The sequence below is a fragment of the Carlito syrichta genome, unplaced genomic scaffold, assembly GCF_000164805.1.
Source record: "Carlito syrichta isolate Samal-C Ts95f unplaced genomic scaffold, Tarsius_syrichta-2.0.1 Scaffold301645, whole genome shotgun sequence".
NCBI classification, from domain to species: domain Eukaryota; kingdom Metazoa; phylum Chordata; class Mammalia; order Primates; family Tarsiidae; genus Carlito; species Carlito syrichta.
The window spans coordinates 6,354-31,273 of NW_007245741.1; the positions used below are offsets into that span (position 1 = coordinate 6,354).

A 24,920-nucleotide genomic window follows, 5' to 3' on the forward strand; every position below is an offset into this window, starting at 1 on the left:
CAGAGTAAAAAAGATTGTATTGACATACTTAGATTCCCAGGACCCTAAGATTTCTAGGGATAGACTAAATGGCTGGTATCGTTACTTACAAAAGTGTCTTGACCTTGATGGAGCATATATTGTAAAAGAAAGTTTATATTTGCTATTTTTACCTTTTGCTTCCATTTTCCACAAAATTAAGTTATCTCATATTTAAAAAAAAGAGATTTGACCATTTAAAATCAGAATATATCCAAAGCTTCAAGTGAAATTGGAAATAAGTTGACAAGAAGAACCCCAATAACAATAATAGCATAATACATTTATCCATATTGATGGTATTTACCCAACTCATCTTGACAGAAGCTTTCTGGAGGATTGATATACTTCATGGTGCTCACATCTAACTTCCAGTTGTGCTTTGTGCATCTAACAGACCTGGATGAAAAACCATACTTAGGTTTATAAAATGACAAAAATAAAAATTAATCTTGATTAGGCTTAAATAATTTTTTGATGAAATTATTATGGAACTAGTTGGTTAAACACAAAACACATAAAAAAAGCTATTAGTAGGTAATACTCAAATATCCAAGGAAATTTAGACTAATCATCAATAGGTGATTTAAAAAATGAAGATAAACTCCATGTCACAAAATGGCATGTTATGCTCTGGTTTCTCTTCAGAACAAATAAATCTTTCACTTTTCACAAAATGACATGTGTTCGAGATCAACAGAGACAAGATAATAAGGAAGTCTTCAGAAATAGCTCTAACAAAAGCTAAGACAGATAAGATCCAATTGGGGCCAATACAAGAAAAGACTGTAGTAGTAAGTACACATCCATGATTGACAATCACTCTACAGTCCTTGACTTCTAGAATAGTGTTCAACTAAAATTTTCGTATTTCAAAATAAAAGAGAGAGATCTCTTTATAGCTTAAGATTTCAAAGCATAGATGCAAGATAAAATACTAGATGCTTAGTTAAATATGAATTTCAGGTAAACAACAAATAATTTTTAATTATAAGAATGCTTTATACAATATTCAAGACATACTTATTCTAAAAAAAAAAAAAGTGTTGTTGTTTATCTGTAATTTAAATTTGAGTGTCCTGTATTTTTACTTACTGCCAGCAAGCCTGTTTCAAAATGAGAACCCAATTGTATCAAAACAGGATGCTTAGTGCCTTCCCCTACCCTGCCACATTTCTTTCCAGATCTTTGAAAGGGAAGAGGGGTTGAAGGTAGAGGACAAATAGTTCTGTTTTTTCTCTTTATTTTGTTTGTATTTCTGATGGTGTTTTTGTTGGGTTTTTTTTTTTTTTTTTTTTTTTTAGTTAAACAATTTTTTTTTACAAATAAATATGTCTCAAATCAAAAATATCAAAATTTTAAGGCCGGGCTCAGTGGTTCAGCCTGTAATCCCAGCACTTTGGGAAGCTGAGGCGAGGGATTGCCTGAGCCCACAGGTTCGAGACCAGCCCATGCAACTTGGCAACACCTCGTCTCTACAATAGATCAAAAATTAGCCGGGCATGGTAGTGTGCACCTGTAGTTCCTGCTACTTGGAAGGCTGAGGCAGAAGGATCGCCGGAGCCCAGCAGGTCGATGCTGGGGAGGCCATGAGCGTGCCACTGCACTCCAGCCTGGACAACAGAGTGAGACTCTAACTCAAAAAAAAATTTTTTTTAACTAAAAACATCTACTTAAACGTATAGGTGAGTCATGCTGACTTTTCTGAGCTTCACTATATCCAGAATTATTTTATGTTCTTTTCTAGTTGCAAGGCAAAAACCACATTCCACACTTCAATTGATGAAAGATTATTTTATGACTCCTCCTTTCTTACTAATGAGTAGTCAACAAACTTTAAACAATTAAGACAGAACATTCCAACTGCAGCTAATTAACATACTGGGCCAAAAAGGGAAAACTGGCAGAACCAGAACCGTGTGCCGATGCATGACAGGTACACAGGAGGAAGACATCAGCTTCCCAAGCAGGAGAGATGGTGTGAAAATTGTTAAACTTTAGAAATGGAATCATAGCTTGTAAGATATGTTGATCTTGGTTAGTGTCAAGAAGAAAAGTGGCTAATAGGTAGGACAGAACGGGTAGGTCTTTGTTCTTAACTGGAACCTGGAAACTAGCAAAGACAGTTTATTCAGATAACAGCTACAAAGAGAACTCAAGGAGATATAACTGAATTTGGAGAAGTGGATGGGAGAATGTGGTACATACATGCTTGCCCCTGGTCAGTATGAGGCAAGGCTCTGGCTGGGCAGAAGGCTCACCAGGAGGTGACGATGGCCCTAGCTCTCCTTCTTGTTCTGGTTGTTGCCTCCAGAAAAAAGTTGATAAGATAGGATCAAGGGAGTCAAAGAAGCTCAGCTTTTCTTGGGCACCTGTCCCAGGGAAGCTACACAAACCCTGGAAGAGTCCCAAGTTTGGGATCCTGACAGAGCTTCATAAAAGTGTGGACATAAGGAACTTCAGACCATTTGTTGGGGTTTCTACAGTAAAGATCTAACTACAGGATGGTATTATAACTCATAGAACCATTTTCTGGCCATTTCTCTGGGTCTTTCAAGGGGGAACTGAAGCCAGACAATGTTGTAAAAAAACATTGCCCATCTAGTTTGAATTGATCCCAACTCTCAAGAATGTATTCCAGGAAAGAATCTTTTGGAATGCCTAGAGGACTTCCCACAGTAGAGCTGGTTTTCTACAATTAAGGGACCAAGTTAGGGCTGTAGCTTTTGTCTCTGGCAGGCAATCAGCTCCTCGGGATTGTAGCACCATTCTTTGTCCCATTCATTCCGACCTCTTTACCTCTTTAAGGAGGGCTAGATAGATTAAAGAGGACAAGGAAGTGGGAGGCAGGAACGAGGAGGCATATTAAGAGGTACCAGTCTCCCGTAAACCTGGCTTTCCCCAAAATAGCCCTTAAATTCTAAGAGACAGGCTGAGGCGGAAGGTTCGCTGGAGCCCAGCAGGTCGAGGCTGCGGTGACCGGGAGCGGCCACTGCACTCCAGTCTGGGCGACAGAGTGAGACTCTAACACACAAAAAAATTCTGAGACTATAAATTTTGCACCAGTTTCAAGTTGTCCTAACTCTGATTTTATATTTATTAATAATTACCTTATAATATGAAATCAGATAGCAGACTGAGCAGACAAAATGAGGAAAAAGATTATCGAGCTAGATAGCTAAGAAGTGTGCAGGGACCATTTGCACATATAGCAAAGATCACTGGGTATGTGCACTTCTGTTTTGACAAATGACAAGACAGACCACAGACTTCTGAGCTCCTCAAGGATGACAGAAGTTGAGAAAATTTCAAGAAGTTTCAAAGTTTTAAACAAAACAGAACTTCAAGTTGCCATCTGATATTTAATCTAATCTAGAAACAGGACAATTTCAACAAAAGTTTATGAAAGATACTGGTAACATACAAAATCAGAAACAAAAGAGAAATCAAGGTTGCTAGTTTTTTATTTTTATTTTTTTAACTTAGAACAGTATCAGGAACTATCTTTCAGTCAACTCTGGGTGGGCAGGAAGTTAAATGTCTCACAAAGCAGCCCAAAGTGCTGGGGCCTAGTGAGAAACAATGTCACCTCACGCCCATACAGAGGCAACACAATATCAGAAAAATAAGAAAAGGGACAGTAACAATGAGAGACAAGGAGGAGGTGAACTTAAAGAGGAGGTGTTACTCAGGTAATAAAAATTCAGCCCAGTTAAGTTGTGGGCTGGAGGCCTGCCAAGGTGATTGGGTTGAAAACAGAAGAGACAGGAAAAAGGAAGGACCAGATCTGAACAGAGGGAAATTGGTTTCCAAGAAATGATTTATCAGTGGGTGAAGGAGCACTTGACCATAAAGACTTGACCAAGATCAAAAATCTCAAAACCTGACCTGACAACCAGACCTGAAGAGAGGGACACCAGATGCCAAGAACTGATTTCCAAGAGCGGATGAAGGAGCATCTGACCATGACAAACTGACTGAGATAAAAATCCCAGAGCCTGACCTGATAACCAGACCAGAACAGAGAGAAACTGGTGTCCAAGAACTGATTTCCAAGAGAGGATGAAGGAGCATCTTACCATGACGAACTGATGGAGATAAAAAAATCTCACAGCCTGACCTGATAAGAAAAAAAGTCCAGACTGGAGAATACTCCAGAGCCAGTGACTGTTGGGTTTCAGCTGAATAGACGGGACAGATGAGATATGGCAGAATGAAAAGAGGGGTAAGAAAATACAGCAGCTAATAAAAAGGGGAGATGGATAGCATTGTTCAAGGGGGTGACCACGGAGTCCCCGAGCCACTAGAGAACTCACCCAGTAGTACAGACACCAAAGAAAATGATCAGGTGGCCACTTATCTGCCACTGTGGGGAGCTGTCCTTTGGGTCAGGGGTCCGGGACCCTTCACCCCATGTTGGCGGACAGGAATGTTACTGGCATTGGGATCTTGATCCTCAGTAAATAGGAATAAACTGAGAGTCCCATAAACTTGACCAAGGCTGTTTATTAGGGCTTTCAGCTAAAGCAGAAAAGGAGACAACAACCGAAAGGAGTCTACTGCTGGCTCTAAGCAGGGTAGCTTAGCCTTTTGTCATCCAGCAGTCATCGTCATATGTTCAGAGTGGTCTGAGGATCATATCTGCGCAGTTTTGTGTCACACCCTCAACATGCTTTGCATGTTCCATTAGCATCGTTTTTCTTTTTTTGAGTCAGGGTCTCACTGTTGCCCAGGCTGGAGTGCAGTGACATGATCCTGGCTCACTGCAGCTTTCAACTTCTGGGATCAAGCAATTCTCTCACCTCAGCCTCCCAAGTAGCTGAGACTACAGGTATGCACCATCACACCCATCTGGTTTTTTAATTTTTTTATAGAGACAAGGTCTACGTTGCCCAGGCTGGTCTCAAGCTCCTGAGATTACAAGTATGAGCAACTGTGCCAAGCCATCATTATCATTTTAAATCTCCACCCAGGGGGATGATTTTTTCTTTTATAATGAAGCAAAGGTTACTTTTGGACAAGCTAAATTTGTTTGTGCACATGTGGGGCAAGTCCTTAGCCCTCTGTAGACAGGAACTTGAGGTTAAAGGGCTTTTGTGCCTGGTAGGCTTATTTATTGAAAGGAAATGTTTGTGATCATAAGGCAAAGTGGTAGCCTGCTTCAAATGGTGAGTGCAAGGGAGAAATGGGGAAGGGGTTCTTTCCCAGTTAGTTGTCCTGTCTGTCTGTCACAAAGTGGCTCACTATGGAGAGAAGAAAGGAAAACCAGAGCCTCTCAACTTCAACAGTTAGAAGAGAAAAGCCTCAACACCCTGGAGTGCAGACAAAAGCTTACATACATCTGAGGCTTCCCTGACTTGAATCAACTGAGAAGATGGAAGAGCATCAAAATTCTCCTAGGGTAGTGTTGCCAGCTAAAATGGTGTCCTAGTAACTACTTTGGACATATTAATACTAAAAATGTATTCATCATTTACCTGAAATGTACATCTAACTGGTCATCCTGTATTTCAACTTGCCAATCTGGCAGCCCCGCCTGAGGAGCCAGGCAAGCCACAGGTGCAACAGCGGTTAGCATTTAAAAATCAAATAATATGTGAGACTTGACCCTGAAACTAGGTATGCAGTGAAGAAAATCTGTGTGCAGGTGTGAGAACATTCTAGGCTTAGGTGACTGTCTTCTTTACCATTATGTAAGGGAGACCCCCAAAAGAAGCGGAATTATTTTGTTGGAGGGCAGTCCCTTTGTAGCACAGGCTTCCGCTGCTAGGTAAGTGTTCTAAGAATCCATCAGCATCAGTGTACCAGCTAGCATTTTTGTGAAAGCCTGCATTTGGCTTCAATGAAATATATATATTTTTGGAAATTCTTTCAGTGCATATGCCCATTTCATGATGATTGAGTTACACAAACAACGTGCTGCAGTAAAACGTATCTGCCCACACCATACCGAGGGCTCAGCAACTTTTGATCAAACATGGCATGATTCCCATGCGCTACCCTCCTTATCTCACCCTGAGCGACTTTTTTCTTTTGTTTCCCCAGATACATAAAATCTTCAAGGGGAAATGCTTGCCAATGTGAAAGAGGTGAAACCAAAAAATGGCAGAAGCCCTAAAAGCATCAAAATTGACAAGTACAAATACTGTCTTGAGCAGTGGAAAAAGCATCTTGATGGGTATATTGTATCAAATGGAGAGTACTTAGAAGGTAACTAAAGTTTAAACATGTAACAATAAATACATAATTTGTTATAAATAAATTCCGGGTTATTTTGGGTCCCTCCTCCTAATAGGGATATAATACTTGACAACTCCCTAGCTCCCTTTGCGGGCACTAGCACTAACCTGTCCATCACTGACCTGAGAAATAAGATTCACAACACAGTGAAAGGGAAAAAGCCTCACCAAATGACCAAAACCATGTAGGTCAAGTTAGGCTAAAGCAAAGTTTGAAAGGTAGGGTTGACCACTCACAGCATTACAGGTTTTGAGGATCAGGCTGACAACACATACGCCTGAGAATACTTTCTGGCTCTTCCAGGCAGCGCCACTATCTCTTTAGCAGTCACTGAAAAGAAAACAAAACAATCCTGTCCTGGTATTGCTGCTGCACTTTCTGACTTATGTGGGGCAAACAGGTGGTGAGGAGGGTGAGGGAAACAATATCAATTTTTCTAAGAAATGCTGACAATATCCACTGTTCAGGGCAGGAACTTTTGGGGCTCTGCCATTTTTTGTTTTCTAATCACAACTAGGCTCCTAGGAAAATTCTATCTGCTCTCCAACAAGGTTTGGAAAAGTGCCCCCCTAACACACACACACTAACACACACACACACACACACACACACACACACACATATACACACACACTTCTAGGGGCAGTGAGAGAGAAAACCTATAGGAGGCTTGGGTCTTTGAATATAAAACCAAAAAGATGTATACCTTCCCCATCCAAACCCAAACACTCACACACACTGCTGCATGTCAACTAGAGGTTTTACTATTTATCAGGCTAGGAATAGATTTTAAATTATAGTTTTTATGATAGAGAGGAAAATTAAGTAAAACATAACTATTTTGAGATCAGAGAGATGTCCTAAATGAGCAACAATACAGGTTTCAGAATTTTCTAGGGGAAGTAATTTGCTGACTGGTTCATTTAACATTTCTAGATGAACACATTTCCTACCAAATCCAATTGCAAGAAGGGTTACCGGTGAGAAAGCAAAGTACTCTTGGTACCTTCCAGTTAAGTCCTCGATATCTTTTATGAACAGGCCTCCTTGGTGCTTGCACATATTCTTGCATGCCCTCAAGCGGTGCTTATTCTTATATAAGATGTAGTCTTTGCCAGTGCTCTTATTGCGAAAGAAATTGATTCCTTCTTTAAGACTGGCAGCTTCAACAGATGATAGACACAACAGGATCTCAGTCATTTGTTCAATGCTATGGAAAGACAAACATTTTGAGGAGAAAGATTAACACTATAAGGTATTAACAGAATCATTTGGAACTGACAGCTCAAAACTCCTTTTCATTAAAGTACTTTGTAAGCCCCTCCTTTCAAGTACCCAGGCTTGGTGGCCACCCGATGGACCACTACTCTTCACCTTGAAACAAATGCTAACATACATCCCACTTGTTGAATGCTCCTATCTACTTTTCTGGAGAACTAATACCCGTCTTACTTGCCTGCCCATGGTCTGCCGGTTCCTGTTCCTGAGCTTATTGGAAGAACAGCAGATGCTCTTTTCGTTTCTGTTGCTCATTTGCTCCCACAAGGTGTTAGTCAGCCTGGGGAGAGGATGTTTACTCCAGTTCACTGACTCCGTTGACACCGTTTCCTCCCTCACCCACACCTCCTTTAGAAGCTTCACGCTGCATTCAGTTTCAAGAGGTTACTTGTGTTCTTCCTCATCTCCTCCTCCCTTTGGCATCTGGGCTTCCCTCTGCCTAAAAAGCAATTTCTCTCCTTCACCACTCAGCGTCAGCCTTGGGTCAACAGGAATTCAGTCACAAGCTCCTTGGTGAAGCTTCTGGAGTCTACCATTCTTAGTATCCATCCTAGCTCCGTAGACCACTGTAACATTGCCCCTGGCACACTGCTCTGTTTACTTACACACGGGCACTTTTAGGCACTCTGTATCGTCTCTGATTTTTCTCTCCCCACCACTTAGCAGATGGCCTTTCCCCCGGTATGTCTTTGCTAGCTCTCTCCTTAATGAATTACACCTCCCACTGCACACTGCACTCAATTTGATTAATTTACAAAAAGCTCCAGCAGCGATGAAGCATTTGATTGTTCAGTGAAATATTTTTTCAAGGAAACTACACGTTACACTTCTTAAACCCAAATTTCTAAACAGATTATTTTTACAGTGCAACCCGGAATCATAATGGAATAAAATTTTTGCCAAGAGAGGTCTCAAAATATCTTTTGCAAATTTATGTTATGAAATCTGGGCATGTAGTTCTTAATTTTATATTCGACTCCAAACAAAAAGTAGCCAAAATTCTCCTTTCATATTAACGTTGATTTGGAGTTCAAGCATATTTGGGGCATTTTCACTTTCATTTTTAGGAGGACTGCAAATTTATTGAACAGGATAAAAATAAACTCAAAAACACGCCAGGGTAGAGAAAAGCAGCAAAGCTACTTCCAATTTTAAAATTATGAAGGTATAGCTCCACAGTTATAATCTACTTTCTCAAAGTATCGTCATTTCTGTCCCAAATTCCTAGTAATTCTGTTCACAATAGACCTGAAATTATTCCAAAAATATATCTTAAGTGTATTCAATCGGAAGGAATCCATTCTAGCCCTCACAACTCCTTTTTTGACTTTGTTCTTATGAGTACAAATATCTGACACCGAGTAAAAGTAAGCACTGAAGCAATTCCTAAATGTATAAAGGGAAACCTCTTTAGATGATTTATTTTACTTGATTGAATGGATCATATAGCCAAAGTTCTGTGTTAGATTCCAAGTTGTTTAACTCATCATGTAAAACATTGAACTAATTATATTTTTGTTTCCAGTTCCATGTGAAAGTCACATTGGAGCAGAAAGCAAAAGAAAAACTATTTACTCCAATACACATGCTTTTATGTACATTTTTAAACAGTTGGTTTCTCCTCAAAGTATTTTTAAAGCTATTGATGAAATTACTCCCATTAAAATCAGCAAAATAAAATTGTAGTAAATTCTGGTTTTGGTACAAATAAAATATTTAAGCCTACTTTTAAGTGTTTCAGTAGTTTTTTCAAGTACTTTTTTGAAAAAAGTAACCATTAAGAATACACAAAAACAGTAATATAGGGGCATACATTTTTCCTTTTACCTCAGATGTGGTGGTTCAGTATGGCAATAAAACATCTTGCTTTTAAATTGTTGATATGTAGTTTTTTATGGAACTTTCACCTTAATTTTGATTTTTTAAAATGTTGTGTAGTAAAATAATAGTCATCTTAAGATTTTTTTTTTGGCATCCCATAAATTTTGCACAAAGGCAATTGTTTCACTTACCTCACCCTAATCCTGGGCTCTGTTGTTTTCTTATTCTTAGTTATGACCTAAACTAGGAACTAGTTGGAAGTCAGTTCCATAAGCAATTTGTGTATCTCAAATTGCCTAGCAATTCTCCATCCTGTTCTTTTTCTGGAAATTAATAGGAAACCAAGTAAGTGCGTAATAAGTGAATTTTGAAAATTTACCTCACTAAAGATCATGGAAAAATTCCTATATTAACAAAAAAATTGGTTTATTATTGTTAGGGTCCAGATAGGGTGAGGGTGGATGGATGGAGAGGGAGAGGAGAGCCAGAGGGAGGCACAGCACCACCGGCAACCCAGAAATACGAGTAAATGCAAAGAATTACACACAGAGGTGAAAGAAGATAAGCTTTATTTAAGAAAAGTTCACCTCCCACAGACAGGGAGTGGGCCTACACTCTAGGTGAGTGTGGCATCATAGCCCCCCAAAACCCTGGCTTATATCCTTTTCCTTGGAGATGTTGCAATCAGGTAGACATGACTTACCTATCGACCACCTGTGGATGTCCTGGAGAACATGTGACACAGAAACCCACTAATGTCTGCCTACATTATTGTAGTTCCTAGAGAAGGGCGTGACAAAGATTCTAATTCTCCTGCCCCTTCTCGAATGACATTCCTTAGAGCTAATGGAGGGTGCACTTCTCCTTATCTCCTAGGCATTCCCAGTGGGTAGCTTTGGGGGATCCTTGGCTTCCCTGTAGATAGTACCTAATTTACTGGAAGATTGAATCCCCACCTGCTCTCCCTCTGTATGGTCATAACTTTTATGATTATAAGTTTCATGACTTTTACAATCCTTGCCCAATGCATGATATCTTAGGCCTTTGAAATCCCCTTTACTCTAGGAAAGTTTGATTGCCGCTATGAGATACCTCTGATACCTGGCACCAGGAAATCTGTTTCTGAAAAGACAAAGTCAGTAAAGTTAATTTTACCCAAAGCGTGCATTTTTCTGAAAACATAGCTTCAACTTTCTCATCATTGCATCAGGGTTTAAGAGCAAGATGAAAAATGGCTTCCCACTCTCAGTCTGCCCTTTCAATTATTTCAAGGTCCTATAACATAAAGAGTGATACCTTGGAAATTTATTTTTTAAATGCAAAATCTAGACTTAAAAATAGAGGAGTAGAGTTCTATGTGGTAAAAATGTCATTCATGCTCAATGCCCCCACAAACCTTGAGGACTTCTCTAGAGGCTAGTGGTCAGAGTTTCTAAGCTCAGAGCTGAGGGATAGGCAATAGGAATGGGATAGAAATATTAACTATGCTTTTGGGCCAAGCAAGACTGCCAAATAAAGCCTATTTCTTATGAAACTAGAACTCCTCCAGCAAGTAATACACTGAGAAAAAGGGTAAAGGAAGAAAAGGTAACTCACTCAGAATTGTCAGTCTTTATATGCATTTTGCCACCCATAATTTCTTAATTGGATTATCTTGGTGTTGTTTTAAATGGCAAGATGTTCAGAAGTGTGAACTCTGTGAAGGCCAAGGCTACAGTGCCTGTCACATGGTAGGTGCTCAGTAAATATCTGGCAAACAAAAAAATATTCCCTCAAGAATGAAATGTGTACTTCCTGGTTCAAAGAAGAAAAAGCCACTTACTGTTCTCTGTGATACTCAATATCTCAAATCAATAATCTAAGCTTCTACCTTAGGAAACTAGAAAAAGAAAAGCAAATTAAAACCAAAGGAAGCAGAAGGAGAAACAATAAAAATTAGAGCAGAAATCAATGGCATTGAAAATATAAAATCAATAGAGGCCTAGGAAAAAAAAAGAGAGGAGATACAAAATACCAATATCAAAAGTAAAAGAGGAGGACAACACTACAGACTTTACAGACATTAAAAAGATAATAAAGGTGTCAGACATGGTGACTCAAGCCTGCAATTCCAGCACTTTGGGAGACTGGGGCGGGAGAATTACTTGAGCCCAGGAGTTTGAGACCAACCTGGGCAACATAGTAAGATCTTATCTCTACAAAAAAAAAACAAACCAAAAAACCAAAAAATTAGCTGGGCACGATGGTGCATACCTTAAGACCCAGCTACTCAGGAGGCTGAGGCAGGAGGATAAACTAAGTTCAGGAGGTCAAGGCTATAGTGAGCTATGAAAATGTTACTGTACTCCAGCTTGGGCAATAGTGATATCCCAAATCAAAAAAATAAAGATAGTAAGTGAAGCAAACCAAGTCCTTGAAAGACACAATCTGCTAAAACTTGGACAAGAAGAAACAATCTAAAGAAACCTATATGTAACAATTGTATTGAATCAATAATTAAGAACCTTCCAAAACAGAAAGCATCAGGCCAAGGTGGGTATACTGGTGAATTCTACTAAACGTTTTTTTTTATAATCAACATTTTTTATTATGATGTTGTGGGGTACAGTTAAGGGTTAGGTATACAAATACGTTTCATTCAGGCATCCTGTTGATAACAGGTGTTTCCCTGTCCCCAGACGGATATTTGCTACCGTTGATCCCATCTCCCTCCCCACCATAGTTTCCCACTACTGTCAGTCATTTTCTTATAATATTACATTGGATGTTCAAGGTCCATTATATGAGTGAGAACATGTGATATTTGGATCTTTGTTTCTGTGAGAAGTCACTCAATATTATAGACTCTAGTTCCATCCAGTTTGCTGCAAAATTCATGATTTTGTTCTTTTTTAGGGCTGCGTAGTATTCCATCGTGTATATGTACCACATTTTTTTAATCCAGTCCTCTTTTGATGGGCAGCATGGTTGCTTCCAGGTTCTTGCTATTGTGAACAATGCTGCAATAAACATACGTGTGCAGGTATCTTTTTTATAGAGTGATTTGAGTTCTTCAGGATATATTCCCAATAGGGGGTTTGTGGGGTCATATGGGAGGTTGATATTTAGAGCTTTTAGGAATCTCCACACTGCTTTCCACAGAGGTTGCACCAGTTTACACTCCCACCAACAGTGTAGAAGTGTTCCCTTTTCGCCACACCCTCTCCAGCAGCTGTTAGTTTTTGAGTTGCTGATAATTGCCATTCTGGCTGGGGTTAGGTGGTATCTCAGTGTGGTTTTGATTTGCATCTGCCTGATAATTAGTGAGGTTGAACATTCCTTCATGTGTCTGTTGGTTGCTCGGATGTCTTCCTTTGTGAAGGGTCTGTTCATATCTTTTGCCCATTTTATAATAGGGTTGTTTGTTTTTTTATTTTCAGCATGTTTGAGTTCCTTGTAGATCCAAGATGTTAAGCCTTTGTCTGACCTGGTGTTGGCAAATACTTTTTCCCAGTCTGTAGGCTGTCTCCCTGCTCTCTTGATGGTTTCTTTGGCTTTGCAGAAGCATGTCAGTTTAATAAGGTCCCACTTGTCTATCTTCTTTCTTATGACCTGTGGGTTTTGGGTTTTGTTCAGGAATTGGATGCCAGTTCCAATTTCCATGAGGGTATGTCCTTCATTTTCTAAGGTTCTTATGGTTTGAGGTTTTACATTTAGGTCTCTGATCCATTTGGAGTTAACCTTTGTACATGGGGATAGATAGGGGTCCTGCTTCAATCTTCTGCATGTGGTCAGCCAGTTTTCCCAGCACCATTTACTGAATAGGTTCTCCTCTCCCCGACTAAACTTTTAAAGAAGAAACTATACAAGTGTTCTACAATCTTTTCCCAAAGATAGAAACAGCAAGTTATTTTGTGGCCATCATTGACAAACTGATTCAAAGTTTATGTGAAGAAATAAAAGACCCAGAATAACCAATCCAATATTGGAGAAGAACCAGGTCAGGACCGACATTTCCCAACTTCAGTACTTTGTACTATAAAACTGCAGTAATCAAGGTAGTGTGGGGTTGATTAAAGAATAGACAAATAGACCTTGGAACCAACTAGAGAGACCAGAAATAGAGCCACACAAGTATAGTCAACTAATCCTTAGTAAAGGAACAATGTGGTAATACTGTGAAGAAAAGACAATCTTTTCAACAAGGGTGTTAGAATAATTAGACATACACTTGTTTGAAAAGAAAGAAAGAAAGAAAAAAGGAATCTAGACAATCTAACACCCTTCACAAAATTACCTTAAAATGGCTCAGAGACCTAAATGTAAAATGGAACACTGTAACATACATAGAAGATAAAATAGGAGAAAATCTAGATGACCTTGGGTTTGGTGATGATTGTTTTAGATACAAGACAAAAGACATGATCCATGGGAAAAATAATTGATAAGCTGAACCTTACAAAATTAAAAACTTCTGCTCTGCAAATGACACTGTCAAGAGAATAATACAAGTCATAGACTAGGTGAAAATATATTCCAGAAACATATATGATACAGGACTGTTCCTTAAAATATACCAGAAAGAACTCTTAAATCTCAACAATAAGGAAATACAAAACAAACCTATTTTAAATGGGCAAAAGATCTGAACAAATGACTGACCAAAGAAAATAGGCAGATGGTAACTAAGCATATAAAAAGATGATCACATAATCTGTCATTAGGGGTTCATAACTTAAAACAACAGTTGGATACTGCTAAACACTTGTTAGATTGGTGAAAATCCAAAATTCTGACATCAAATGCTTTTGAAGTGGTGGAGCAACAGGAACTCTCATATATTACTGGTGGGGATACAAAATGGTACAGCTACTTTGGAAGACATTTTGGCAGTTTCTTATAAAACTAAGTGTACAGTCCAGTAATTTTGTTCCTTGGCATTTACCTAAAGAAGATAAAATTTTATGTCCATGCAAAAACTTGCACACAGATATTAACAGCAACTTTATTCATAATTAGCAAAACTTGGAGGTTATCAAGATGTTCTTCAGTATGTGAATGAATAAATAAACTCATGTATCCAAGCAATGGATTATTATTCAGTACTACCAAAAAAAAAAAAAATCAATCAAGCTATGAACAGCCATGGAGAAACCTTAAATGCATATTAGTAAGTGAAAAAAGTTAATCTGGAAAGAGTACATACTCTTTATATATGATAGTATGATTCCAACTATATGACATTCTGGAAAAAGGAAAAATTATGGGGACAGTTGTTGTCTGGGTGTGGGGTAAGAAAGAGGTGAATAGGCAAGCACAGGGGATCTTTAAGAGTGGTGAAAATATTCTGTATTATACTCTCTCTTTTTTTTGCATTTTTATCTTCTTTTCTCTCTCTTTATTTCAATAGCTTTAGGGAATACAAATAGTTTTTGGTTACATGGATGCATTGTAGTATGCCAAAGAAGTCTGGGCTTTAAACATACCCACCATCCCCACCTATGTACATTGTACCCAATAGGTGATTTTTTGTTCCTCTACATCTTCCCACCTTCTCCCTTCAGAGTCGCCAATGTCCATTTTTGTATGATACTTTGATCGTAGATACATGTTATTATGCATCTGTTAAAACTCATAGAATGTGGGTTATAAGACCAAGAATGAGCCCTAGTATAAACTATGACTTTTGGGAGATAATGATATGTCAATGTAGATTCATTGATTGCAACGATGGTATGGGTTGTTGACAGTAGGGAAAGTTGCGGTGTGGGAGAGAAGGAGGTATAAGAGAATTCTCTATAATTCAGTTCAATTTTGCTGTGGACATAAATAGCTTTAAAAAAATAAAATATAGTCTAAAAATAAATGGACTACTAAGCCACAAAATATATGTCTGAACCTTAAATACATGTTGTTAAATAAAAAACTCAATCTGAAAAGGCTACATACTACATGATTTCTGAAAAGGAAAAAACTACGGAGACCGTAGAAGGATCAGTGATTACTAGGAATCCAAAGAGAGAGGTAAGAGGCAAAGAGGTGAAGCACAGGAATATTTAGGGTGGTGTAATTATTCTGTATAATACTGTAATTGTGAAGACATGACATTATGTATTTTTCAAAACCCATAGTACTTTACAGCACAAAGAGTGAACCTTAATATAGTCAAATTTTAAAAAATTTATTTAGGGGTCAGGGGATTCCAGGAAAGAATGTAGACTATGACAAAAGAATCTAACTGTATTACAAATATATGAAACAATCTAAACTGAAGTGTGTAAGAAAAAACTGTTTCATTACTATCATCCACTTATTAAATTGTGCAACTCCACTATACATGTACAGAAGTATCAGAACTTTTAAACCATACCCTCATGAAAAAAAACGTTATCAACTAGAGCACACAACTTATATGCAGTTCCTTTTGCCTTTTGTCTTACAGAATCTATTCATTTCTAAAGTTGGAGGATTCACACTTTTCAATTTCAGTTGCAGTAATAAAGACAGTATACCACCTGGGCAACTTGGCAAGACCTCATCTCTACAATTAATCAAAAATTAGCTGGGCGTGGTAGCGCACACCTGTAATTCCAGCCACCTGGAAGGCTGAGGCGGAAGGATCGCCGAAGCCCAGCAGGTTGAGGCTGCAGTGGCCGGGAGTGTGCCACTGCACTCCGGTCTGGGTGACAGAGTGAGACTCCAACTCAAAAAAAAAAAAAAAAAAAAAGACAGTGTAGTACTGGCATGAAGATAAACATAGAGCAATAGAATAGAATTGAGAGTCCAGAAATAAACCTGTATGTGCACAGTCAATTGATTTTCAACAAGATGTCAAGACCATTCAATGGGGTAAATAATCTTTTCAACAAATGGTGCTGAGACAACTGAATAGCCACATGCAAAAGCATTAATTATACCTCTACCCCATACCATCTACAAAAATTAAGTCAAAATGAATGAGAAGAAAACTACAGGAAATGAATTCAAGGATTTCTGAACTGATCAAGGCAAAATATATGATCACCAGTTGGCAATAATATGCAGAAGCTTTATGAGGGTGCTGCTTCAACAAGTATGCAGGAGGAAGGAGCCCTTCACATCTTGAAACTATGCAGAGGCTTAGGGGAACCACCATTCAGAAGGGGATGGGAGCAAAGAGACTTACAGAACAGAGGCTAGGAAAGGTGGCTGGGCATCTGGGTGATGGCACTCAGCAGCACCACAGGGGCGTCTCTGAGGCAGAGAACTCAAAGGGCAGCAGCCACTTAGAGTCTTTGTAACATTGGGCTTATCTCATCCACGGCTGGTAGATGTTGGGTAGTTTCCTAGGGTATACAGAGCAGGCTCTAAATGGCTAAAAATCTGTTTATTTGGGCCTATGTTTAAAACAACTGCATGTGCATATTTTAAGTTTGGTGCTGCCAGCCTTTGAGCTAGCTAATGGGTCTCGGTGTGCTGTAAAGAAACAAACAACATAAAAGACATACCCAAAGGACATCTTTGGTTCATTTGTATTTAAAACATAGGAATAAATATTTGTGATCTTGTGTCAGACAATGATTTCATAGATACAGCAACAAAAGCACAAGCAAAAAAAAAAAAAAAAAGACAAATTTTACTTAAGCTAAGTTAAAAACATTTGCACTTCATGTGATTTCATCAAATGAAGATAACCCACAAGTTGAGAGAAAATATTTGTAAATTATATATCTGTAAGGACTTTGTATCAAGAATATATTTTATAAAACTTAAAACTCAATAACAAGAAAACAAATAACCCAATATTTCAAAAATGATCAAAGGATTTGAATAGACATTTCTCCAAAGAAGATATATAAATGATCGGTAATACACTTAACAGAGACCTAAATATCATTAGTCATGACAGAAAGTCAAATCAAATTACAATGAGACGCCTCTTCACATCCATTAGAATGGCTATAATAAAAAAATATAGATAATAACAAGTTTAATGAGGATGTGGAGAAACAGAACCAATATACATTGCTAATGGGACTTTTGAAAACAGTTAGGTGGATAATCAATATGTTAAGCATAGAGTTTCTGTATGACCCAGCAATTCTTTTTTTTTTTTTTTTGAGTTGGAGTCTCACTCTGTCGCCCAGACTGGATGCAGTGGCCGCTCCCGGCCACCGCAGCCTCGACCTGCTGGGCTCCAGTGATCCTTCCAAGTAGCCGGAATTACAGGCATGTGCTACTATGCCCGGCTGATTTTTTGATTTATTGTAGAGATGAGGTCTCGCTGCCCAGGCGGGTCTTGAACCCGCGGGGTCAGGGAATCCACTCACCTCAGCCTCCCAAAGGCACGGGATTACAGGCTGAGCCACCGAGCCTGGCTATGACCCAGCAATTCTACCCCTAGGTCCCAAAAAACTGAAAGCATATGCCCATGCAAAAACCCCTATATGAATGTTCATTTGGCTATCATTCATACCAGCCAAAAAATGTAAACAACGTAAATGTCAGTCAGTGTATAAATAAAATGTGTACATCCATACAATGAAATACTATTTGGCAGTACACAGGAATTAATTCTTGATAAATGCTATAATAGATGAATATCTCTCTCTCTCTCTCTCTCTCTCTCTCTCTCTCTCTCTCTCTCTCTCTCTCTCTCTATATATATATATATATATATATATATATATGTAAAATAAGCCAGTCACAAAGGACCACATATTGTATAACCTCATTTTAATGAAATGTTCAAAACATGCAAATCCATAGAGACAGAAAATAGATTAGTGGCTGCTGGGGAAATGTGGTGGTGCGGGGAAGTGTAGGGGTATGGATGGAGAAGTGTGGGTGTGTGGACCAGGAAATGGAGGGTGACTGATCATGGGTGTGAGGTTTCCTTATGGGGTGGTAGAAAGATTCTAAAATTAGATTACAGTTATGACTGCACAACTATGTGAAAATACCAATGAGCATTGAATGGCACATTTAAATCAGGTGTATTTTATGGTATGTAAATCATACATCCATAAAGCTATGTTTAAAGAGAAAAAAAGGACAGGTGCGGTGGCTCAAGTCTGTAATTCCAGCACTTTGGGAGGGTGAGGTGAGGGAATTGTCTGAGCCAACGGGTTCGAGAACTGGCAAGACCTCATCTCTTCAATAAATCAAAAACTTATCCAGGTCTGGCTACTTGGAAGGCTGAGGCAGAAGGATCACCTGAGCCCAGCAGGTCAATGCTGGGGTGGCCGCGAGCATGCCACTGCAGTCCAGCCTGGGCAACAGAGTGAGACTTCAACTCAAAAAAAAACCCAAAAAAAAACAAGCAAAAAAATCACACGAGAGTTCTGAGGTGCTGGTAGGTAATGTTATGGTTTTTGACCTAGATCAAACCAGTTCTTGTTTTCTAGTTTTTCCTCATTTGTTTTTTGAACTGTTTTGTATAAAAGTTATACTGCACAATAAATATAGTGAAGAGACTGGAATTTTACATATATCTTTTTAAAGTATATACACTCTTTGCTTATTCTGATGTATAATTGTAAGTAAAGCTAGACCTCTCAGGAGGGAGCAGCCCATCACTGTGACCAGCTAAAATCAACTATAATCAAGCTATAAACAGCTATAACCAAGGACATCTGTCTGCAAAACATTTGACTTTTTAAGTCAGCCAAACTGTCTCTGTAGAGTGTCTTTCAGTAACAAGTTGTAGGGGTTCTGAGTTACAATTTTATAAGACAGGTGCTTCTTGTACACTATGCATTAGTGATAATGATGACAGTAATAATTAGACTATATTGAAATACAGAATATATTTAAGAAGAAAAACACATTACTCCAGAGTATCTTTTTCATTGTGAAATTTCTATTTCTTATTCTCTTTCTCTCATTGACTTTTTAAAACAGTTTATTTGCAAATAATTATAGACTCACAAAAATTTGCAAAAATAGTCCTGTTGCAGGTGATCAAAGATCTGATGGTGGTGACCAGGTTGTTGATGCCGCAAACAAAAAATTGAATGAGACACACAGGGAGAGTAAAAGCAAAGAGTCATTTATTTAGAAAAAGTGAGAGATACAGTATATTCCATAGAGAGGAGAGGACCAAGATGTGAACAGCTCAAGAGCAGCGAGTTAAACAAAGCCAGGGCCTTTTATATTCTTTTTGGTGGGAAAATGACCTCTATTTTGCAAAGCATACAAAAAAATAACATTTTGACAAAGGTTTCTGGGGTTTCATATACTTTCTGGGACAGGGGTAACATTTTAGGTTATTGTGCCTGTCTCTGCCTGCCATCCCATAATTTTTTTTTTGAGTTGGAGTCTCACTCTGTTGCCCAGGCTGGAGGGCAGTGGCACGCTCACAGCCATCCCAGCGTTGACCTGCTGGGCTCTGGCGAACCTTCTACCTCAGCCTTCCAAGTAACCGGAACTACAGGTGCATGCTACCATGCCCAGCTAATTTTTGATGTATTATAGAGACGAGGTCTCACCAAGTTGCCCAGGCTGGTCTCGAACCGGCGGGCTCAGTCAATCCACTCACCTCAGACTCCCAAAGTGCTGGGATTGCGGGCTGAGCCACCACGCCCGGCCCATCCCATAGTTTTAATTGTATATATGAGATGCAGTCCATGCGCATTAGCCTTAACTAGCTCTTTTGCATGGATAGTTACAGGGGATTCAAGGATGTTCCTTTTGCACGTGTGCCACACCGGAGGTGTAAGTTTTTGGCCTTCTTATCTTATCTTATCGCTTATGTTATCCTGGGAGGTTGATTAACATATCAGTTTCAGAAAAGAATGTTGCTTATGTCCTGTCCTTGGAAGCTGATTAATGTTGCTGGCTTATGGCTTCTCTCCTTTTCCCATGGCTTCTTATCTGTTGAGGTTCACCTTCCAATCTCCATCATGTCTCCTGCCTCAGCCCTCAGCCCAAAGTTCCATGTACCCTTCAACTAGCTTCCCCTAATAGTGATATCTTATCTAACTGCATTGCTGTATTATAATATCAAAACCAGGAAATTAACATTGGTACAATACTGTTAACTAGAGCACAGACTTTATTCTGATGTCACCAGTTTGTATATGCATCTATTTGTGTGTGTACAGTTTATGAAATTTTATTCCATGTACTGATTTGTGTAGCCATCTCTACACTCAAGATGTATAACTCTTCCATTATCACCAAGAAACTTCCTCAGTGCAACTCCAAGGACCAACCTTGAGAGTCACACCTCCACCTTTGCTATCCTCTGGTAACCATTAATTTGCTACTTATCCTTTTAATATGTTAATTTCAAGAAGGTATATAAATGGAATCTTAGCATTAAATTGACTTTTAAACTATCTAAATCATATTTTTTAAAATACATTTTAGCTCCACATATCCTCTAGCTAGATCTCTTTCTCCTGTCCTTTATAACCAGACATAGTTTTTGTGGTTGTTGCTTCTGCACACCTAACAGCTTACTAGTCTTCTCTCTACATTTCTGGGGTTTTTTGTTTGTTTGTTTGTTTGTTTCCTCTGTAGGCACATCTTTCCTCTACCTGGTCATTAAATTGTGTAGCTCCTCAAGGCTCAGCACTGCACTCTCTTCATTTGAACTGTTTTCCCTAAGAGATCTCATCCATAATCTTGGCTTCATTTATCTCCTGAACACAAATGGCCCTCATTCACATATATGAGTACATCTTGAGTCACATCTCTACATTCATATAGCTGTTGCCTTTTTGTACATATCTATTTGGATGTCTTAAATTCATCCATGGAAGCACCCAGCTAGCTCAGTCGGTAGAGCATGAGACTTAAATTAAATTCATCCATAGAATGTCCATGGTGACTTGGCATCTCCAAAATTCAACTCAGTACATTTCATCCACCCCCAACCTTCAAATGTCTACAATGACACCCTATTGTCTTTGACAGCTCCCTTTCTCTCCCTACCCCATATTCAACTCAAATCCATAAATCTTAATCTTAAGTCTCTTTCACAACTATCCTCCTCTGCTACTCTAATCTAAGCCGCTCCCCTCCCCCCTTCCCCCTCCCCATGGCCCTTCTGGACCACCGCTATAGCCCCCTAGCTGGTTATCCTGCGCTACTCTTTCTCTAATCTGTTCTGTCCACTGTGGCCAGAATAACATATTTAAAATGAAAATTTAAAACAATTCGACCCTATCAACCTTCCTCCCACTTTCTGCAAACACATCAGCCTCCTTTCACTGTTCCTAGGAGACAAAACAAAATTCCTAACATGGTCAGGGAGTGATGCATACACAATGATCCCTAATCATTTCCTCCAGCTTATTTTGTACTACATTCTTCCTCCTAATGACAACTGGTCTTCTTTTATTGCCTCAAATTATAGGGCTAAGCCCAGAATATTCTTCTTTTATCCCTTCTTCATAAATTTAACTCTCTTTATCATTTAGGTCTCAGTTCAATCATCATTTCCGCTGGGAAATCTTCCCTGACTTGTCAGATAAGGTCAAACCTTACTTGACACAGACTCATAGCACCATGTCCTTTTCTTTCACATGACTTATCAAACTTGTAATTTCATTTTTAATTATGAGATTGATTAATATCTGTATACTCCAGAAAACTGTAAGCCACACAAGGGAAGGAACTGATGGAAAGAGACCATTCTGGTTATATTATAACAGTCATTTAGAAAAGAACTAAAAACTTGTATTCTGAAAGCAGAAATAGTTTGATGATACTAAACAAAGAAGTTTCATTAATGAGGAAAGCAGCCCTACAAAACAGAATGAAGATGTTCTCACCACACCCTAAGGAGACACTTGCACCATTAAACACAATGAATACCAGATGAATCAGGTCACATAACAACAATAACAAAGGAGGTGCTTGGGAAGGTTTCAGATTGGTTCTCAAACATTTTCTTTTAAATCCCATCAGGTCTTAAACATATTCTTTCAGGAATAATAAAGTTCCTCCTAACTATGTTAATAACAGAAGTCTTAATATATGTCTCCTTCAAACTATGTATGGCATGCACTGCCAGGATTCTTAAGCTTATACTCAAGTCTCTAACTCACAAAAATCATCAGAGGGAAGAAGATATGCATATGTTCAGGTTAAAGCAGAAAAACATAAATAACTCCATGACAGATATCGTGGCTTTAGCTGACAATGGGGAAATTTTGAAGAGACCCACTACTACTAATTAATGATTGTTATAATGTTTGATTACTTAGGGTTGCTGTACTCCAAGAAACTGCGTTCCTTAGAATTATAAGACTGTGCTGACCCTCCCTGGAACAGAATGATTCGCTGATGCCATGGTTGTATTCACATAATTAGTAATACAACTGTTATTCATTTCTATAATTAATAGTTAAAGTTAGGGCGTACCTTAGAATTATAAGACTGTGCTGACCCTCCCTGAAACAGAATGATTCGCTGATGCCATGGTTGTATTCACATAATTAGTAATACAATTGTTATTCATTTCTATGATTAATAGCTAAAGTTAGGCTGGGCTCGGTGGCTCAGCCTGTATCCGGCACTCTGGGAGGATAAGGCAAGTGGATTGCCTGAGCCGGCGGATTCGAGACCAGCCCAGGCAACTTGGCAAGACCTCGTCTCTACAATAAATCAAAAAAATTAGCCAGGCATGGTAGCATGTGCCTGTTGTTCCAGTTACTTGGAAGGCTGAGGCGGAAGGATTATCAGAGTCCAGCAGGTCGACGCTGGGGTGGCTGTGAGCGTGCCACTGCACCCCAGCCTGGGTAACAGAGTGAGACTCCAACTCAAAAAAAAAAAAAAAAAAATAGTTGAAGTTAGAAATGCAATTATATTAATCTTGTAACCATAACTGGTACACTCTTGTTTTGTTGCACCCACTGGCTAATGATGTATCACAATGAGTAATGTTTTACTTTGTAGTAAGCTCCACTGACTCCTTTGTTTAGAGTTCCTTATAAATGAAAATTATAGGTTCCTGGTGACAGGTACCAAAAATATGCAGACAATGAATGTTATAATTGATGAAATGCAATTGTAATTGAAATCTTACCGAATGCTTTGTAAGTCATGTAGTTTCATATTAATCAATAGCAAACCTCAATGCTTGTGCTTATAAATACAGACTGTAAAATCTGAGGGGCTGAGCTGGTCTTGATATCTATACTGGTTTATATCCCTGAATTCCAGATTCAGTAATAAACTTATTTGTTCCCAGTTCCCTGCCTTTCAATTTATGAACATCTTATTTACCCAGTTATATAGAGCAATTTCTATATTCAAATAACTGGGTAAATCAGATGTTCATAAGGTGGTAAATACTATATATTCAAAAATTGTTTTAACATCATGAACCCCACCCTATCCCCTAAGAGTTCTCACTTCTTGTACCTAGTTACAGAGGAAGTGAAGACAACCACCAAAAATATAGAACCTGAATTTATTAGAAAAATAGTGTAAACCATACCTTTGTTCCATCTCAGGTGGGCAGGAGCCAAACAGCACAGGAGCAGCTCCTTAGAGAGAATTGAAATGGAGTAGGTTGAAATCTTTTTTCAAATGATGGTTAGAACGTCTAAAATGGCTGCGACCTGAACAATTCAATTTGCTTGGTAACAAATTTCATCAGATTTTGTTGTAGTCAGAAAACCTTTTCAAAAGAGCACAGCAGGCAAGAGCATAGCAGGAGAGTCAGACTTCTAGTGACATGAGTGCTCAGCCAACTGATATGAATTACAGTTGTCTTCATATATCTGGCAACCTTTCTATTACCCTCCCAGCTCCACCCATGAGCCTAGCAAGTGAATGGTGCACTTCAGATAAACTCTGAATTCCCTGCCAGCACTGGAGTAGGCACTGTATGTGCAAAGAGGTTGTACCAATTTACACTCCTAGCAGCAAATGTAAAAGAGTTCCTGTTACAATATCACAGGCTTTTTACAGTAGACATTTATGTAGAGTTCTTTTTTGCAGACACATGAGCGTGGTGTAAGAGGAGAAAACATTAAGGAGGACTTAATATATCACCCCCTTATTGTGTATGAGTCAGCCTGTCACAAACACATACTTTGGTTTTCTTTATGCAATAATAATAATTACTTTATTACAAAAGAAAGAAGCTCTGTACAGCCTTTCCCACTGGGGTGTACAGTTTAGTTCTGGCCTTCATTCTTTCCTGATCCCTACATGTTTCTGACTGCGCTTCTGTCCTCTCAGTCCTAAGGGCTCATACTAGTGGCACTTCAGAATTCAAATCTGAATTTCCAGAGTACATTGCATTCCTCTGAGTTTACTTCCTCCTGGCTGGTCCCTCCATTTTACATCTTGTCTTTTGCTTGGTCATTATTTCAACTCTAGCAAGTGGGTCATCGTGGTTATTTAAACAAATGCAATAGAATGAAGGACTAACTGGCATTTTGCCTATTGTTTTTTGAGTTAGAGTCTCACCCTGTTGCCCAGGCTGGAGTGCAGTAGCATGCTCACAGCCACCCCAGCCTTGACCTGCTGGGCTCCAGCAATCCTTCTACCTCAGCCTTCCAAGTAGCAGGAACTACAGGCGCACTACCATACCTAGCTAATTTTTGATATATTGTAGAGATGAGGTCTCGCCAAGTTGCCCA

General features: G+C 38.9%; 1 protein-coding gene across 1 annotated transcript; it reads right to left on the reverse strand.

The window, feature by feature from the left end:
- Positions 1–325: 325 nt before the first annotated feature.
- On the reverse strand, positions 326–24,035 carry LOC110595400 (cytidine monophosphate-N-acetylneuraminic acid hydroxylase-like; the record flags this gene model as incomplete). Its single annotated transcript, XM_021710919.1, has 3 exons — positions 23,768–24,035; positions 7,265–7,468; positions 326–417 (listed from the first exon to the last, which is right to left on the reverse strand). Coding segments are annotated over exons 1-3 (307 nt in total), but the record flags the coding sequence as incomplete, so codon positions are not given.
- Positions 24,036–24,920: the final 885 nt, after the last annotated feature.